The sequence below is a fragment of the Prionailurus bengalensis genome, chromosome A1, assembly GCF_016509475.1.
Source record: "Prionailurus bengalensis isolate Pbe53 chromosome A1, Fcat_Pben_1.1_paternal_pri, whole genome shotgun sequence".
NCBI classification, from domain to species: domain Eukaryota; kingdom Metazoa; phylum Chordata; class Mammalia; order Carnivora; family Felidae; genus Prionailurus; species Prionailurus bengalensis.
The window spans coordinates 67,802,997-67,822,908 of record NC_057343.1 but is presented as its reverse complement, the minus strand read 5'-3'; the positions used below and the strand labels follow the sequence as shown (position 1 = coordinate 67,822,908).

At 43.8% G+C, this 19,912-nt stretch overlaps 1 protein-coding gene across 9 annotated transcripts in view; it reads left to right on the top strand.

Moving 5' to 3' along the window:
• DZIP1 (DAZ interacting zinc finger protein 1) overlaps positions 1-19,912 on the top strand; it is a 56,673-nt gene that overhangs the window by 20,616 nt on the left and 16,145 nt on the right. For all 9 annotated transcript variants that reach the window (XM_043581696.1, XM_043581729.1, XM_043581762.1 and 6 more), the window contains 6 exons: positions 1,896-2,033; positions 4,987-5,049; positions 11,173-11,313; positions 11,762-11,810; positions 12,954-13,010; positions 15,081-15,137. In XM_043581696.1, the coding sequence (XP_043437631.1) occupies positions 1,896-2,033; positions 4,987-5,049; positions 11,173-11,313; positions 11,762-11,810; positions 12,954-13,010; positions 15,081-15,137 (505 nt within the window). The remainder of the gene's footprint in view (positions 1-1,895; positions 2,034-4,986; positions 5,050-11,172; positions 11,314-11,761; positions 11,811-12,953; positions 13,011-15,080; positions 15,138-19,912) is intronic.

Here is a 19,912-nt window from a genome sequence, read left to right as displayed (position 1 = left end):
ATTTATGTATTTTGAGAGGGACAGAAACAGTGTGGGTGGGGGAGGGGCAGAGAGCGAGAATCCCAAGCGGGCTCCATGCTGCCAGCGCAGAGCCCGACACGGGGCTCAAACTCATGAACTGAGAGATCATGAACTGAGTGGAAACCAGGAGTTGGATGCTTACCTGACTGAGCCATCCAAGTGCCCCTAAAATTATTATTTATAAGAGACTTCATTTTTTAGAATAGTTAAGCTTACAGAAAAATTGAGCATCCAGTACAGAAAATTTCATGTAACACCCCCCTCTCCTACCCTGTACAGTTTTCCATCTTACTGACAACTTAGTCTGGTACATTTGTTACGGTTGATGAGCCAATACTGATATATTAGTATTAATTAAACTCCATACTGTGGTTCCACTTCTTTAGCTTTTACCTAATGTCACTTTTCTGCTCCAGGGCCCTCTCTAGGATACCGCACGATATTTAGTTGTCACACCTCCTTAGCTTGTCTGAGACAGTTTCTCTGACTTGTTTTCAGTGACCTGGACAATTTTGAGGAGTACCTTACCTGTCAGTAGGACACCCCTCTACTGGAATTCACCCAGGAGTCTTCTCTTGGTTAGACTGGGCTTACGGGTTTGGGGGATGAAACCCTCAGTGATAAAGTTACAGTTTTCATCACATCATCTCAAGGCTAATACTCTCTTCATGATTAATGGTTGTTGGTGTTGACCTTGATCACCCGGCTCAGGTTGTGTCGGTCAAGTTTCTCTGCTGAGAAGTCAGCCTCCACCAATTTCACACTGTACTCTTTGAAAAGAAGTGGCTGTGTTCAGCCCAGATTTAAGCAGGGGAGCGATGCTCCCCACCCTTTTGTTTCTTCGGTTAACGTATTACCTTCTGTGATTTTTCTGAGGGTTTTTTACCGCTGCTAACTTTAGGAATAACATAACAAGCAATAGGTAAAATTAAAACATGTTGTCCCTCATGGGTTCACGGATACAGTTGCAGGATGATGGTGGCCTCACCACTCAATTGTCATGAGAACCTGGGCACCTGGCTGGCTCAGTCAGTCAAGCATCTGACTCTTGGTTTTGGCTCAGGTTATGATCTCACAGTGCATGAGCTCAAGCCCCGCATCAGTGTCTATGCTGACAGGGCAGAGCCTGCTTGGGATTCTCTGTCTCCCCCTCTCTCTCTGCCTCTCCCCTGCACATGCCCCCCCGCCCCCGCCTTCACCGCCTCTCTCAAAATAAATAAATAAGTAAATAAATAAATGAACATAAAAAAATTGTATTTATATTAGGAATACAAATAAGTAAAAAAATAAAAAGAAATAATCATGAGAACCAGCTGCACGCAGTTCCTCTGTTTCTGGACACTGTGTGTGCCCATCAGAAATTTTAAGACCCATTGTATAAGATTAGAAAGTTAGGTTGTCCTTTCTGTTGCAATCACCCCGTACATATGCTGTTGGAAAAACTGGAAAGCAGCAGAAAGAAAACCGGAAAACCAGTAGGTGGGAGAAGGAAAAAGCACAACAAGCATCTAGTAAGGATAGTCGGATTTAAACGTGGCTACATGTTGGGGCGCCTAGGTGGCTCAGTCAGTTAAGCATCCGACTTCGGCTCAGGTCACGATCTCACAGTCCTTGAGTTCGAGCCCCACATCAGGCTCTGTGCTGACAATGTGGAGTCTGGAGCCTGCTTCAGATTCTGTGTCTCCCTCTCTCTGCCCCTCCTCTGCCCCTGCTCTCTCTCTCTCTCTCTCTGTCTGAAAAAAAATAATAAATAAACATTAAAAAAAATTAAAGGAAAATAAAAGTGGCTACATGTTCCCCAATTTTATTTGTGTTCAGTCTTTTGAAAGTATAAACATCTGCACCAGTGAGTTTGCATTTATTTTCTTTCATAGCAATTGTCAGAAATCCAGAAGTCCAACATGCAGATCAAGTCCAATATTGGCACGTTAAAAGACGCACGTGAGTTTAAAGAAGAACGTCCTCAGTATCCCCAGGATTTCCAGAATGTGATGCAACTTCTTGATAGTCAGGTATGTGCCAGTGGCCAGTAACTGCAGCCGGGGCCTGATTTTTCTTCCTGAAGCAGTTTACAGGAAGCATTTCCTATAAAAAAAGGATTTGTCTCTTCCCATGACCATGAAGCTAGTTCTTTTCTTCTTGTCTCCTAATACACATATAATTAATCATAGCCGTTCATTAGATGCTTGTTGATTGACTAACAGATGCAGATATAGACTGATTGGCAAAACTGTTACGTTTTTGGCTAACACAGTATCAACTTGAATTGTGTGGGATTACCTTAGAGTTTATTTTTCGTATTTCAGAGGTAGGTCCCTGCTGTCAAAAGCCCTAGAAAGGCATAATGAAGCACTAACTTTATTTTTAGAGCTGAAATATCTGGCTGCATTGCTGTACTGATGGTCTTCTTCATTTATGAAACCTAAACAGTCATGTGGAAAGTGGTGTCCATAATCAGCACAGTTGTCATTCTGGCAATTTTCGCCCTCCTGGTTTAGGGGAACATTGCTTTTTACCAGGAAACAAATGGAGATTAAAGTTTATGAAGTTAGGATTTTGTTGAAAAAAATATTTGCAAACGACATATTGGATAAAGGATTAGTATCCAAAAACTATAAAGAACTTACCAAACTCAACACCCGACAAACAAATAATCCAGTGAAGACATGGGCAAAAGACGTGAATAGACACTTTTCCAAAGAAGACATCCAGATGGCCAACAGACACATGAAAAGATGCTAAACATCACTTATCATCAGGGAAATACAAATCAAAACCACATTGAGATACCACCTCATACCAGTCAGAGTGGCTAAAATTAACAACTCAGGAAACAACAGATGCTGGTGAGGATGTGGAGAAACGGAACCCTCTTGCATTGTCGGTGGGAACGCAAACTGGTGCAACTGCTCTGGAAAACAGTGTGGAGGTTCCTCAAAAAATTAAAAATAGAACTGCCCTACGACCCAGCAATAATAGGAATAAATCCAATAAATAGGAATTTATCCAAAGAATACCGGAGTGCTGATGCATAGGGGCTCGTGTACCCCAATGTTTATAGCAGCGCTTTCAACAATAGCCAAGTTATGGAAAGAGCCTAAATGTCCATCAACTGATGAATGGATAAAGAAGATGTGATTTATATATACAATGGAATACTACTTGGCAATGAGAAAGAATGAAATCTGGCCATTGGCAGCAACATGGATAGAAGTGGAGGACATTATGCTAAGTGAAATAAGTCAGTCAGAGAAAGACAGATACATGTTTTCACTCATGTGTAGAACTTGAGAAACTTAACAGAAGACCATAGGGGAAGGGAAGGGGAAAAAATAGTTACAAACAGAGAGGGAGGCAAACCATAAGAGACTGTTAAATATAGAGAACAAACTGAGGGTTGATGGGGGAGAGGAGAAAATGGGTGATGGGCATTGAGGAGAGCACTGGTTGGGATGAGCACTGGGTGTTGTATGTAAGCGATGAACCCCGGGAATCTACCTCCCCAACCAGGAGCACACCATACATACCGTGTGTTAGCCAACTTAACAATAAATGATATTAAAAAATACATACATATCATTTTAAAAAGTAAGTGTATTTTTGGAATACAGACCACTGCCACTGTTTCTTACGTTGCTGCTCACGTCTTGCCTCTCTCCCCGGCCATTGGCCTTCCACCGTGCAGCCATGCCGGCCACGTCACTGTCCTGTCTTATCCTCCCACGGCTCCCCATTCTTCACAGAGCCAAGTCTGGAATCCTTAACCAGCAGCCAGAGTCCCTGAGGATCTGGACCCTGTGGTATCCCGCACTGTTCTCGGCTTTACCTCAACGCTCCCAGCTGCACCAAACAGCTCATGGGTCCCAGGAGACAGCATTCTGTGGTTCTGCTTTTGCCCTTGTGGCTTTCTTTGTCACACACCTCTCAGTTTTCAGGACCTGCGGCTTAATTCTTCAGATGGGCAGCACCTCTTCTAGAGAGTTCTCCTGGACCTTTGGGCTATTGCATCTGGGTAGTTCCCCTCAAGCAAAGGTCCTGAGAAGGTCGCTCACATGCACATTATGGGGGGGCTGTCTATTGTTAGGTCCACTTTCCTCCTATTCAAGGCAGAGTGTGTCCCTCAGTCCTCGCCCAGCTGGCCACTACAGCCCAGCGAGGCCCCTAGCATGTGGTAGGGGACCGCGAATTGTGTCTTGTATTGAACTGTTGACAGTTGCTCCCTGTGAGCTGGGCTCAGGAATTGAAGGAGCAATTATGAATCCCAAAGTCCCACCTAAAATTCTTTTGTTTCCTTCCTGTGAGCTGTGTTGTCAGGTCAGAACCCAAGGCCTCAGAAGCCTTCGTGTTTCTTGGGGCACCTGGGAGACTCAGTCGGTTGAGTACCTGACTTCGGCTCAGGTCATGATCTCACAGTTCGTGGGTTCAAGCCCCGCATTGGGCTTTGTGCTGATAGCACAGAGCCAACTTCAGATTCTCTGTCTCCCTCCCACTTTCTCTGCCCCTCCCCATCTTGCATTCTCTCTCTCTTAAAGATAAATAAATAAACATTTAAAAAAAAAAAAAAGAAACCCTGGTGTTTCCTTTTAGCTCCTTCGACTGCCAAACTAGCACCTATTTTTGAAAACAAAATTTTATTGGAACACAGCCATGCCCACCCATTTATGTATTATCTAGTGGATATTCTCCTACTGCTGGTAGTGGTGACTGAGTCCTTTGGCCCCAGAGCCTAAAATATTTACTGTTAGTCCCTTAAGAGAAAATGTTTCCTGACCCCTGCCTTAGAGTTTAAGATGATAACCACGTGCAAATGTATTTAGACACTTTTGAACGTCTATAATCTAAAAAATGCTTGCTAAAATTTTACCAAGTAGGTAGTTGGGTTCCAGAGGTACTCACTACAAAGGAAGCTTCCATTTTGAGTCAATTTTATTGCACATAAATTACTGTTGTTTTACTGTGTCGTAGGAAAGCAAGTGGACCGCCCGAGTTCAAGCTCTTCACCAGGAACACAAGAAAGAGAAGGGTCGGGTAAGACTAAGAAGCCAGGGTCTGTCGGTGGGTCATTTTTTAAAAGAATATATGTTTTTTCTCTATGGCGAAGGTAGTGTTTATCTGCTTAACAAATTTTATGGAGAAATGTGTGACAGAAATGAAAATTATAATTTCTACACCAATGACAACCACTGCTAACTACTTTGTTGTAACTTCTTTTGGTCTGTTTTCTGTGCCATAAATGTAGCATTTCTGTATGTTTTGAAACCCATACTTAGGGTCTTACAAATTTTGAATCATGCTTTATTACTGTGTACGCTTCTCACTTAATAGATTGTAAACTTTCTTCTGGTTTTTTGGGGATTTGTTGTTTTTTTAACATTCTTGTGTGTGTGTGTTTTTTAATTGTTTATTTGCTTTTGAGAGAGAAAGAGAGACAGAGAACCAGCAGAGGAGGGGTAGAGAGAGGGAGACACAGAGTCTGAAACAGGCTCCAGGCTCTGCACTGTCAGCACAGAGCCTGATGCGGGGCTCAAACCCATGAACCATAAAATCATGACCTGAGCCAAAGTCTCAACCAACTGAGCCACCCAGGCTCCCCAGTATTCTTGTGTTTTTAAAAATATTCTTCAAAATCATAATTTTTTATATGGCTATAGAATGATCTTGTAGATGTATCGTAAGTTATTATTAATCATTCCTTTATTGCTGAACCCATCATTTCTGATTTTTTCACATTGCACGTCAGTAGTCTAAATAATCTTTAATTTTATTAAAGATAATTTAATGTGGGGCGCCTGGGTGGCTCAGTCGGTTGAGTGTCCGACTTCGGCTCAGGTCATGATCTCATGGTCCGTGAGTTCAAGCCCCGCGTTGGGCTCTGTGCTGACAGCTCAGAGCCTGGAGCCCGTTTCGGATTCTGTGTCTCCCTCTCTCTCTGCCCCTCCCCTGTTCATGCTCTGTCTCTCTCCGTCTCAAAAATAAATAAACATTAAAAACAATTAAAAAAAATAAAGATAATTTAATGTGAACAATTCTTCCATTTTAGTGAAAACAGTTTGATTATAATACTGCCTTTCAACTGAGTACATCCCAAATTTAAGCATTATTGCACTGGTGCAGAAAATCTAAAGTACTTTTATTTGAGACAGGAAAACTTGGATCTATCTTTTCACTTCATATGTACGTTGTAGCCCTATGTCTGCTGTGTCTTAGTCGGCTCGGCTGCTATAACAAAATACGGTAGACTGGGTGGCTTACAAACAACAGATATTTATTTCTCATAGTTCTGGGGCTCTAGGGATTGAGCAGAGAGTTTATTAAAGTGAGGTCGTGGCTGCGTGTAGGTGTAAAGCCCATGTTGATTTCTCCAGCCTAAACTACCCTCTGAGCTCCGGATGAGATAGCCAGCTTTGTATTTGGTATCTCCTCGGGCTTCCCAGGTGTCATATGTCTCAGATGAGGTGCTCGGGCTCGTCCCCAGATGTGGTTTTCTGTTGTTTGGTGGCATCCTGGTCTGAGCAGTCAGGAGCACACCTTGAGCCCGTGTCTCCCTCAGCACCCAGCACGGGGGTATCAGCAGGGCCTGCCACGTGTCTCATATCCACATTCTTCTGTCCATTTCCATTGCTCCTACCCTCCACCGAGCCCCTGCCATTTCAAAAAGGACCGTGTAACTGGTCTCCCAGTTCCAACCTTCCCTTTTCCCAGTTTGCTTTCCAAGGAGCAGACAAGACCATCTGGCTGCTGGCTACCACCTGCCACCTCATCCCGGATCCTCTCTCCGAACCTACACTTTCTGACCACAATCGCCTTCGGGACACTTGTAGAACATGCCAGCCTTTTTCTCTTCACACATGCTCTTTGCTGCCGGGACATCCTTCCATTTGCTCTTCACATGGCTGTCCTTCCCCTCTGTATTAGTGTTCTGTGCCTCGTAGCAAATTACCAGCAATTCGTCTTCTCCGAGTGTCCGTGAGCACAGGCCTGGTGGTGCCCTGTCTTCGGAGTCTCACAGCCGCATTCGGGACCTGGGCTTGGCTGCTTTCTCATCTGGGGCTCAGGGTCATTCCAGGCCCGTTCAGGTTATTGGCAATATGCAGCTCCTTAGGGTTAACAGTAGGATCAGGACCCTTAGTTCCACAGCTCACTACCCGGCTGTTGACTTCTTCAAGGCCAGCAGGAGAGAGGCGCTCGCCTGACTAAGGCCCGTGCGGGATAATCTCCCTTTGCATTAACTCAGAGTCAGCAGATTAGGGACTCAAAAAAAAATTTTTTTTAATGTTTATTTTTGAGAGAGAGACAGAGAGAGCCTGAGCAGAGGAGGGGCAGAGAGAGAGGGAGACACAGAATCCAAAGGAAACTCCAGGCTCTGAGCTGTGAGCATAGAGCCCAACGTGGGGCTCAAACTAATGAGCCATGCGTGAGATCATGACCTGACTCGAAGTCAGACACTTGCCCTGCTGAGCCACCCAGGCATCCCAGACTGGGGGCTTTAAATGTATCTGCTAAGTCTCTTCACGTTTGCTGTCTTGTGTTGGTTAGAAGCACATCTCAGACTCCAACCAGCCCATGTCTTCGAGTCTGCTCTTGCTGCTATAACAAAATACCATAGACTGGGTGGCTTTAAACAAGGGACGTTTATTTCTCACTGTTCTGGAGGCTGAGAAGTTGCACGGTCAGGGGGCCGGCTCAGTTCCTAGTAAGAGCCCTGTTGCAGATGCCTTGTCGCTGTGTTTTCACGGGGCAGGGAGAGAGCAAGAGAAAGCTCTCTGGTTTCTCTTAAGAGCACTAATCCCATCATGAGGACCCTACCCTAATTCATCCAAACCTCCCAAATCACCTCCCAAAGGCCTCACCTCCTAATACATCACGTGGGGGATTAGGGCTTCGACACAGGAATGGAGGGGCAGAGGGGTGCACAAACATTCAGTTCATAACTCCACCAAGAGAAAGGTTTTACGCAGGGCGTGTAGTCTGGGGGTACAAACTTGAGGGCCATTTAGAATTCAGCCCCCTCTGGCCTTGGCTTACAAGTCATCTGACACCATCTAAGTAGGTAGCCTCCTCCCTTACGGTTCCCATCATGTCACAAGTGTAACTGATTGCTGTTTCACATAGTTAGATTGTTTTTTCACTTGTTTACTGTCTCTGATCGGATCACTAGCCCTGCGAGGGTGGGACTCTGTCTATCTGGTTCTCTGTTGTATTCCCAACGTTGACTAACCTAAAGTGTGATTGGCATTCATTAAATATTTGCCGAATGAATGTGGAAGGTTGCTAGTCGGCCAACAAGGAGATCATTCAACCTTGTTATGGATGGAGGAATGCTGATTGGAGGGGTCAGAAGAGCAGGGTTGAAAGAGTCATCTGTTGGTATGAGCACAGGCCCCTGGTATGAACCCGGGCCCCCTTAAACTCAAGGCCATGCTGGTCTACCTTGTTGCCCTGCTCACCTGTCATGCTTCAGGCACTGAGCCAGCTTGAGAGAAGAGGCAGTGACAACTTAGAGCGGTTGCTTTTCTGGGAGGATGTTCTAGCTTCCCTTCAAGATGCTCTAAGGTAGTAGTAGTTCCTAACCAGGATGTACTTCAGCATGACCAGAGGCTCTTTCCCAAAATACTCTTGCCCAGCTCCACTCAGTGAGATTCTGATTTAGTCTAGGATGGTTTCTGTTTTGGATCCATGGTTTGAACAACTGCTCTTATGATTTGAGGTTCAACTCTTGTCCTTCAGGACGTCTTACAGCGTTGGTATCTAGGGACAGAATTCAGGCCTCCTTACAAATGCGGATGGTGTTTAGTCCTTGCTCCTTTAAAGCCTCCTGTGCTCCAGACCATTGTAGGAGTTCCGGTGGCCCTCCGGCCAGAATAGAGTGCAGGTTGCAGATTTGTACTCTTGGCCACTGAGAGGCGTGATGGAAAGATGGACTGTTGGTGGTTTGGTGGAGGGAGGAGAGGCCTTCCCTGGTTCCGAGTCGGCTGAGCTGCCCCAAGTATTGGGAGTGTGGAGTGTCTGTGTTGCCACTAGGCTACGCTGCTCCATTGTCTGTTGGTTTTGCCTGTTCAGAAGCTGCTTTTCTCCTTCCTTAACTTCTCTTAAACCCTAACAGAGGGGAGAATTCAATCAGGTTTAGTAATCTCTGCCTGAGACCTAACTATTAATTATTCCACATGATTGCTGCCTACTGTTCCTACAATGCACATATTGTATTTCTCTGTTTAAGGGAAGTTGTGATTGCCAACTTTTTATTGCTTTACCTAGGCCTCTTGGCAGCTCTTTGTTTTTTTTTTTTAAATAACATTGGTAGGAGTTCAAAGGGAGTCACAGATAAACGATGGCATGCGCTTTTGACCCGAAAGAAGACTGTAGAGCTTGGGAGGTTGTATGGTGGTCACGTAACAGAAGGAAAGGAGGACAGAGTACTGTGTTCTGGTAGAGAAAAGAGCATAGTACTTGGAATGGTAGGAGGTCACAAGAAATGGGCTCAAGAGCTCCAACTTTCTGAAATAATCTGTGGCTGTCCCTTGCTTAGACTGTTCTCTCAGCAGACTCTTTTCTGGGCTTTTCTAGTCCATTCTCAATTCCGATATCAAACTGTTGCCAACCCTTAGCTTGTCCTGTGTCTCCATCTTCTGGGAGTCTGGATGGACTCTACATGTTGTTGATCAGAAACCCCTACCCAGACCCCTGGACATTTTCACTGGCTTTTCCTTCTATTTTCCAGCTCAGCATTTCCCAGACTGCTTTGGGGCACTCTCCTCATGGTCTGTAGAAAATGTGGGGAAGGTTGTTGGCAGTGTTCTCCTGGGGGAGGTTCTTGGCATCTGCTAGGACACGAAAGGTTCTTTTTCATCCTTACTCAGGAAACCTTTTCCACTTGGTTCAACCCAGTGCTTGTCTCACCTCCTCTGGGCCACAGAGCACTCCAGTGGGAAGACCCTGCAATGTATTGAGAGAGAGCATTAACTTGTTGTTGTTGTTTTAAATGTAAATAGATTTTTTTAGAGCAGTTTTAAGTTCACAGCAACACTGAGCAGAAAGCACAGAACGTTCCCAAATACCCCTTCCCCCCTCTATACACACAGCCTCCCCCGTTATCAACATCCCGCACCACGGTGGTACCTGTGTTGGAATTGCTGGGCCTACATTAACACATCATTGTTACCCGAAGTCCATAGTTCACATTAGGGTTTACTCCTGGTATCGTACTTTCTATTTCTATAGATTTTGACAAGTGTCAAATGACATGTAGCCACTGTGATAGCATCATACAGAATGGTTTCACTGCCCTAAAAATTCTCTGTGCTCTGTCTATTCATCCCACCCTCAACCCCTGATTTAAAAAGCCAAGCAAGTTGGGAAATGCTGCTTTAGACGCTCTTTGTATTTCTCCTAGGCACACTCACCGGCCCCCTTTCTTTGGCCTACACAACCTTCTCCATTTCCAGGGTGTAGGCTTGGAATGTCCTTAGCTCCAAGGACCCATGTGTTTTTCCCCTCTGTTTAATGAGTAGTGAAATTGCTTTAATAATCTTTCCCTAAATTATTGAAAGCAAATTCTTCCTGAAGGTTTTTATGTCCAGTATATGATTCCATTTCCTGAAATGAAATCTCTGAAGATGAATCTGTTTATGAATCTTTGGATCTTTCTGTTCTCTGTGTCCCTCCCACGCTCCTCCCTCCTTCCACCTTCCTTTTCTCAGTGAATATTTATTGTGAACCTGCCGAGGGCCCGAGATGGTACTTGATCATTGGACATATGAATAATTAAGGTGGACTCTCCACCCCAGGCACATGTGGACGCCTGAGGGTTCAGGACCGCATTGGGTTGCAGCCACTCTGTGGGGCGGGGTGGGGGGGCCATGACCCTTTATCAGTGCTCATTCCTGTGGTATTGCATGCGATGTGCTCAGGTGCACACAGCTGTTCACGCTATCAGTGTTGTGTGTCATGGGTCACAAGCTCCCCAGGAACAGAGATGAAGCCCTCATACAGCCAAGGCCATGGTATACAGTACCCAGAGATGGATTCAGTGACTTGATGTGCACAGATAACCTAAGGCCAGCAAAGAGCCACAGGGTGTATACATACAAACCGCAGAATGGAGACATTTCACATACAGTTTGCAGACCGATGCCTTGATTTTTTTTTTTCCAGCTCTTGTCGCATATAGAGAAACTTCGAACCTCCATGATAGACGATCTAAATGCAAGTAATGTTTTCTACAAGAAAAGGATAGAAGATCTAGGGCAGAGACTCCAGGAACAGAATGAACTGATTATCACGCAGAGACAACAGGTATTTGGGGCTATATATTGGCACTGTTTTTCCTTAAGTAGCGCAATTTATCTAAGAACATTTTGTTTTATTTTAGAGCATTTGTAAGTTGGATAAGATAAAGGAGGTAGGATATTTGCTTCCATATGCTTGTTTGTAAAAGCACATCCAATAGTTTTTTCAAGGCATTTTCAAAAACCTGTAAAGAGCAAGCAGATTTATTCAACTGGAATTTAGAATAAATTTGAAGAGAAGAATTTCTCTTCGTGATTACTTTGAGAAGAAGCCCAATCCAAATGCTGCTTCTATAAAACTTTTGCCTTCATGTCTTTAAAGTCCATTTGTCCTCTGTCTTTGGGGGATTTCATGAAAAAAGTTAATTTGCTAAGTACAGTTATCTTGTCCATTATCTAACATGTCCCTATCCGGTTTCAAACATGAATCGTTAGAAGACTGTTTTTCTTTGCAGATTAAAGAGTTTACCAGTAGACCATTAAACACTGTCAGTGAACCCAAAGGTGAGTGGACCACGATCCCATTGTTGGAGGCAAGGCGGGCCTCCCTAACCGTGCACCAGTCATCAGAAGAATGTGGGGTCCCAATGGTTGACAGGCACTAAGATGACATTCCTGTGGTGACTTTAATTTTAGAGATCTGTTACTGAGATCCAGAAAGTTGAAGAATTTTAAATACCTAGACTGTTGTTGAATGGCCTTATATACTTTTTATCAGAATACTGTTATGCACAAAATACATCCTTAGTAACCATACCTCTGGACTGATGTGCCATAAGGTGAATTTACAGTTAAAAGCAAAAGGTCTAGAGACAGACTGGGCTCAGCGCCCATCTCCGGCATTGTGTGGCTCTGTGAGTCTCTGCCTCAGTTTACTGAGCTCTAAAGTTGGAGTATGAAGAGTTAACTACATCATAGTCTTGTTATGAGGATTACATGGGAGAGCATATATAAAGTGCACCTGTTAAACACTGGCAACAACTATTGTTAATGACCCTAACCTCAGTTTCTCTAAAGTACTGGAGAGGCTTCCTGTGTCATTCTCAGCCATGGCAGTTGGAGATTAAAGATTTATTCTAGGCACAGTTGGGGCACAGACAGTCCCCGTCTCATTCAGGAGCGAGTTTAGAAGGGATGCTGGAGCCAGAAGTGCAGGGTTTCCTGATAAAGCGTAAAATTTACCTTTGTCTGGACCCCTTTCAAATAATCCAAGTTCCTGCTTGTCTCAGGTTGTTAAAGGGGTACTTTTCTGCTTGAGGAGCACAGGTTGGGGATTGGTAATGGGTGCATGAGCTACATTTCCTCCTTGAATCTGGGGGTTCTGGGGTTCATTGACCTACATACTTGGTTCCCTCTTGTTTTGAGATAAAGCTTTGGAAGGGCTATTGTCCCCTATAACTTCTCTTCAAACGGTGAGAGTCCAGGTAGTGAGCAATACCTATATAATTACTTAGCGTAAATATTTGACCATAATTTTAGGAAAAAGTTTTATAAGGATTTATGCTAAACACCTTTACTCCGTTGGATGAGTGACTATATGTTGGTAAATTTTTTTTTTCCTGAGGGAAAAGATTAGTATAAGGGCTGGCAAAATATGACCCATAGCTTGTGATTTTTGTTATTAATTAATTAACTTTTTTATTTCAGGGAATCCTTTAACCTGGCAAACATTCGAATCTAAGCCAACTGCCCCAGCTGTATCTAGTAAGTTTCTATAATAGCCTCAGGGTTCAAAAGATACTTTAATAGTGCTAAACCAATACGTGACTTATTATTTTTAGAGACTCTTCTTTGAAAACCAGTGTGTTTGGAGAGTATATAATAATCTATTTTGATTCCTGGCTTTGACCTAGTTCTAAAACCCAAGACAAGACTGTAAATATCTATGTAATTTTGTGGTGATTTTGGTTAGCCATACCTAACCTATTATTTGTCAGGTCTGTTCTCTGTGTCCCTCCCACGCTTGTACTTGTGGGTTTACAATGTGACTGTGTGGGGTGGCCGCCACATTTTGGCATCGCTGAGGGTCAGTGCTTTGACCTGGTGTTCCGTCAATCACTCACTTGAGGAGGGCTCGGCAAGTCTGTCTTCCGGAACCATCAGGGTTTGGCTATAATCCACAAAGACATAATCTGAAGAGTTTAGAAACGGAAAGATTGTTTTCCTAATAATAGTTAAACAGTTGAAATATTCTTATTATTCTTTTAGTCCATTCAGGAAAGTGTAAGGATGGAGGAAGTAAGGGTGATCCTGGACAAGAGAGGACGTGCGTGCAAACAGGGATCAGAATACCAGGGAAGGGGTCAGGCTGAGGCTAGGCGCTGAGTGACGCTACCATTCATATGGGCCCAGGACAGTAGTGATGAGCATGTTTGGGAATTTGGCACAATTGACTGGGAAATGCTAATGGTTTTCACCGCTCAGTCTTCTCAAATGCTTCTGGAGGCCTCTCGATGTTACTTCTGCAAGCAGAAGAGGTTGAGAAGTGCTGAGGAGGGAAGGGCAGGTTAGTGCCAAGAGTGGGGTTGAGGGGATGGTAAAAGCTGGGCTTACATCTTATGGAAAAAATGCATTTTGTAGAAGGATGACAAGGTTAAAAGGCATTAAATTGTTATTGTTCATACTTTGTACTTGGCACAATATTGGAACAATCTTTTTGTTCCAATAAAACTTTATTTACAAAGACCGATGGTGGACCAGTATGTTCCATGGGTTTTACTTTTGCAGACCTTGATCTAGATTATGAAAGTTGCAAATGGCTTTTAGGGTCTTGTTTCTAGGGTCTGTGTGTGTAATTTACACACAGCTAGGAGTTGAACACTTTCACCAGTGGCCGTTGTAAAGACAAAAATGTATGCCCATGGAGGAAGCTAAGGTTTGTGGCCAGTATTTTTCAGAGTAGGATTAGAATTAAAGGTCTATCGTAATAAGCTAGTGGAAGAGAAAACTAACAGACAAATACATAGTCCAGAGAGGAACCTCAGGTAAGAATTGTCAAATATTGGAAGGGAGGCTGTGGAATCTAATTTTCTGATGATATTTTAAAAGTAGAGAGCATTTAGTCTTACTTGAATCAGACTTCTCTCTAAAGGCTTTGACTGAATTAATGCCTTCTCACAATGTGTTCCAGCCCAGTGATTGGATTTTTAAAATTGATTTATTGTACATGAACGTTCATACCAGCATTATTCACAACAGCCAAAAAGTAGAAACACCCAAATGCCCATCATCTAATGAATAGATATATAAAATGTGGTCAGTCCATACAGTGGAATTGGCTAATGCTAACATGCTCTGTGCAACATAGATGAACTTTGAAAATGTGGTGTTAAGTGAAAGAAGCCATTTACAAAGGACCACAATGTTTGAGTCCATTTTATATGAAATGCCCCGAAATGAGGCAAATCCACAGAGACGGAAAGTAGATCAGTGCTTGTCAGGGACCATTGGTAGGAAGAAATGGGGAGTCGTGGCTAATGGATGTTTGGGCGCGTGTGATGAAAATGTTCTAACGTTAGGTAGTGGTTATGGCTGTACAACTCTGAGTTCACTAAACACCACTGAATTCTGTATTTTCAAAGGGCAAACCGCATTTCAATAAAGCTGTTACAGAGAATTGGTTTAGGTTAGCTGGTGACTGTCACCTGAAACATTTGTCCCTTAGGATCTATATATATCTTGACTTATTGGAGGAGTGCTTGATTATCATCAAGTTGAGATGCTTATGCTTTTGTTACGGGAGCCTGTGAGCTTTCTCTGTTTGTGCTGTTTCAGTGACTGCCTCAGCCCCACAGACTTTGGATGCTAAATCAAGTCTAACAATGGCACACGGTAAGTTTCAGCCAAGTCTCAGCATTTTATGTGCAGTTTCTGCCCTGAGTCAGAGAACTTATTAACTAAAAGTGCTTCTGTGGGGGTAATTATGCAAAACAAAAGAGAAGACGTTTTAGCAAATGGAAAACAGTTAATAAAACTGCAGCCTTCATATGTAATATTATCGTAAACTGTGAATATACCTACTAAAGTCATAAAGTAAAACCTGTATATGTTGTTGGACTCACAAGCAGAGATTTTTAACTTTGAGTAGTACTTTGATTATGTGTGATTTCGGGTGGAAAGTAGTAGGTGTTGGGTAAGAAGGTGATTTTCTACTAGACCAGCCAACCAGCACGTGCCACAGGGCATGTGTGACTGTTTTTGTAACTTCCAGTGTGGCAGCAAATCACCTTTTTTAAACAAACAGTTTCAGCGATTGGTTGGAAAAATCTAGAAAAGACATGTGACGGAAACCAAAGGGAAAAGTAGGAACCACTGGTGGAAATCACTGCCAGGAGTCCGTTCTTGGACCAGGGGCACAAGGATGATAATTGTTAATCACACGATCCAATAGATAGGGTGAATTTTTGTAGCCATATTTTATTTTTATACTATTAAAGTGTTTACAGTCTTTGCAAGCATGTTTTTAGTGCATTGTTTTCCTGTGGTCACCTGTGTATTAACTGAATTAAAATGGGAGAGGGATCAGCTTTTTTCTGTTATCTACAAATGCTTCTGGAATGTAAATGATTACTTCATTGCATTTTAGTTAGACTTAAATCCATGGTCAGTCATATCAGACTTTGTGTCTTCAGAAGTGTTGTGGTTCATACAATCGTGGCCTTTGGTAATTATCTCTTTGCTCACTGATGGACTCATGAAGTGTTTATTGCCCCTCACTTTTTTTTTCCGAAGGTCATTTCAGGAAGATCAATACCCTTGAGCATATGTGTTCACACTATGTGATGCATAAATTCCCTACTTAGTGGGTGTTATTATTGGCAAGTGTTTATAGAACACTCAGGTTTTCTCCCTCTGGGCCAGTAAAAGAGATAAAATGTATGTTGCATCTATGTAAATTTGCTTTAATATTGAATAGACAAGAAAATTTCCCCTGGCAATTGCTCTCTACTCGTATTCTTTATCTTGGGTCTAAAATCTCTGTCTTGCCTTCTTTTTCAGGGTTGATTTTTATAATGCATTGCTGACTGCTTCTCTGTACTTTCACAGCGTGCTATAGTTTCTTCTTCTGTCTTTTGTTACTTTGTTATCGTTAGCCTTTTGTGTGACAGTGTCTGAGGTCTACATTTTCTTTGTTAAAACAAAAAATATAAATATTTTTGGCACCGCTATAGTAAGTATGGTTAGTATTTTGGACCTCTATAGTAAGTATGTAAGTAAGTAAGTAAGTAAGTAAGTAAGCTGTCTGGAGTTAATTCAAGAGTCCTGACAAATCCATCAGTTTCAAAGCACTGTGTTCCTTATGGACTTTGCCCTGATTGGAGCTGGACTGCATGAACCAGCCATGCCCCCTTGTTGGCATCTGCTGGGATTAAAATGCTAGTTTTAAATGCCAGCCAGACCTGGCATGAGGCCTGCAGTCTTTGGATTGGGATCTGAGCTGATTTGTGAGCATCTCAATGGGCAGGAGCAAGGAGGAGGCTAGTACGGGGGCCCACTGACCTGCCCCCCACCCCCAGCCATGGCAGTGTCCCCAGCGGTAGGGGTGGGGGAGGGGGCAGGGAGAGTAAGTCTGTATTGCATAACATTATTTAGCCCGATTACGTCTCAGTCTTTCCTTTTCTATCTCAGAGCTTGATGAGGTTCTTTACTGTGAGAAATGTCATGATTACTCACTGTCTTAGGTTGGAGATCTGCAGGTGGGAGGTTATTGGGCAGTGCTCTTGGACAACCCCCGTGAGAGAAGACGTGGGTGGAAGGGGATGCTGAACCCAGATACAGCTGCAGTGGAGGCCTCGTCAGATCTCACCGGGGGCTTTAGAGCTGGGATGGGCAGTTCAGAATTTTCCTGGATCGAGCGATCAGTTACAAGATGTGGGCTGTCCCAGAGAGGAGGCAGGGGTGTAGGCCACTCCTTTCAGCCAAGACAAAGCAAAAAATAGAAGCAAAAGGTAACAGGAATGCACTAGATGTGAATTAATGGTGCAGATGAATTATTTGGCTGAGCATAGAGTATGCAGAAGAGATTTGAAGGAAGTAAGGTTGGTTGAGACTGTTCATGGCAAGCGCCGTGTGCCAGACTATAGCTATTCAGGCCGTTCTTATGACATTATGTAGCTTATGAATGTTCTTGAGGCTGGGTGTGGCAGACTTGGAGGGCTAAGCTTGCGGAAGCTTAGCCTGACCAGAGTGTATTCGAAGAATCAGAGGAGCTGGAGAGACCAGCTGGGACTCGAGTAGTGGTCTACAGGAGATTCTTCACCTAGGAATTGGGGTTGAGGTTTTGAAACAAGAGGGAGCAGACATACCAGCCATTCCCGGGAACTGGTGGAAAGGTACAGGTGCAGATGGTTCAGGTGAGGATGAGGGAAGGGTTAAGAACACGATGAGCTCATGGAGACCGTGCCATTTAGAGGACTCTGGGAGACAGATGCAGCCATTGCCAGTGGGAAGGCACATGGCTTCATGGCCAAGAGCCTAGACTTTGAAGGGAAGCAGACAGTCTGGATTCATAGTTGACTCAGGAAGCCGTAGGTTTGGGTTTCCCTGCCTGACAAATGGGGAGAGTAGTAATGGCTACTTTGGTGGTCTGTGGTGAGGATCAGGTGAAGCAGGACCTTTGGAACAGGAGCCAGTGAGCAAGCCCTGGCCAAACGTTAGCTTCTGGGGTGCGGCCAACAAGTGCCAAAGGGCTGGATAGAGATCTAAGAGTCTGTCTTCTGGAGGTTATGGTAGGAGACTGACATAACAATTTTTCTGGAAGCCTCTGGAGCGTTCACAGGGGAGAGACTTCAGCTCTCACCCTGGATAGAGATCTCAAACCAGGGCAGGAACTGGGTCGTTTGGAGGCTGGACCTGTGGCTTATAACGCATAAGAATGGCAGGCCCTTCTCTTCACACTTGGACATCAGTCTGCTAGTTTAGGGAGCTGGGGTCTGGTAGGCCTCACTTGCTTTATTGTAGGAGCCTGGCTTCCCTCCCCTAGAACCCTGTCCTCTGCCCCACAGCAGCAAAGGTCACAGTTTTGAAGATTTATCCTGACTCCAGAGAAGTAAGTCCTAAGATGATCTCTGTAATACAATGATAATAAATATGCATACGATGGTTTGGGGAGATTTTAGGGAGATTTTCCTCATAACTTTATTTTTGTCATTTTCATAAAGTATAATAAAATATATACCATGTGACTTTAAAAATTGAAATTAGCTCTCCTCCTAAAAATCCCTACTTTCAGCAGTTCAAACTAGTAAATAGTCTATTTGTGTAACTTTACCTTTTAATTTTTTTAATATTTTACTGAGATAAAATTGATCTATAACACGTATCAGGTGTACAACATAATGATTTGGTAATTGTATATATTGTGAAATGATCACCACAGGGTCTAGTTAACATCCATCGCCACACATAATTACAGGATTTTTTCTTTATTTATATGACTTTAAAATCTTGCTGTGAATGACAAATTCGAAAGCACATTTCTAATGTTCAGCAGCCGTGGTCCATGGATGTAATTAAATGCTTCTTTGTGTGATCATGTTCATGTTTCAAAATTAAAGCAGACTACTATTTGCTGGGCTGTGTTCCAGAAGTTCATTGGAAGGTAGTTTAAAATGCATTTCTCCCAGTCAACGTTAGATAGGTTGACTTGGTTGCTGAATAAGCTATAAGAGACTATTTATATATACTTAAGTATAACATATATGTATTTATTTGTGTATCCCTGTATGTGTGTGCATATGTTTGTAGAGGCCTAAAACAGAGTACCAGAAGTACCCTTCAGCAAATTAAATCTAGAACATCAGAGTAGGGGGTATTAAATCTGAGGGAATCTGTGCAAAGCACATAGATCTGTGCCCGACAAGCTGGTGGGCTCTCAGTAATTGGCAGTTACTACCCTCAAGGTCACCCACTCTGGGGTCAGGTGGTGGAATGAAATGGCCTCGGCCCTGTGGGTGCAGGTGGAGAGCTCCCTGGGGAGGTCCCTGTGGCAGTCTCCAAGCTGAAGACGAGTGAAGCACGCACTTCCTAAGCTAGATCTCTGTTTGCATTTTATCCCGTGTCTGAAACCTGACTGCCTGACGCCCAAACCTGACCTTCCCCAGGAAGGAACTTTCCCTCTGTTGATGGGATGGCATTTAGCTTTATCTGTGCTGCCTGTGGGTTTCCTAGTGCACAGTCACCAGGAGGCCTCATCTCCGCACCCCCCCCGCACCGCCCCCCCGGGCTCTGTTCTGGGGTGGGATTGGGAACAGCCTGCCTTCACGTGCAGTCTGTCCGCAGCCTTGCCCTGGTGGCTTTCCCGGAGTGGAAGCAGGTGTTGAACCGTGGTTTGGGGACACAGAGGCATATAAGGACAGGGTCTTCTTAGTCCTCCCACTGCCCCTCGGGCCACCCGTCCTCCACCATCCCGGTCCTCCCACTTAAAGGCCCCGGGGCTAGTGACACGTGGGAATCCCAGAGCCTTGGGCATTTTCAAATAGTTTTATTTTTCGAACTGAAATCCCTTCATTAATTTTCTCTTTAGCCACCCTATCAAAATACCTTATAAGGAAAGTATTTGGGGGGTGGTGTGGATAAGTGAAGACGACCTTTTGCAGTTGTGTCCT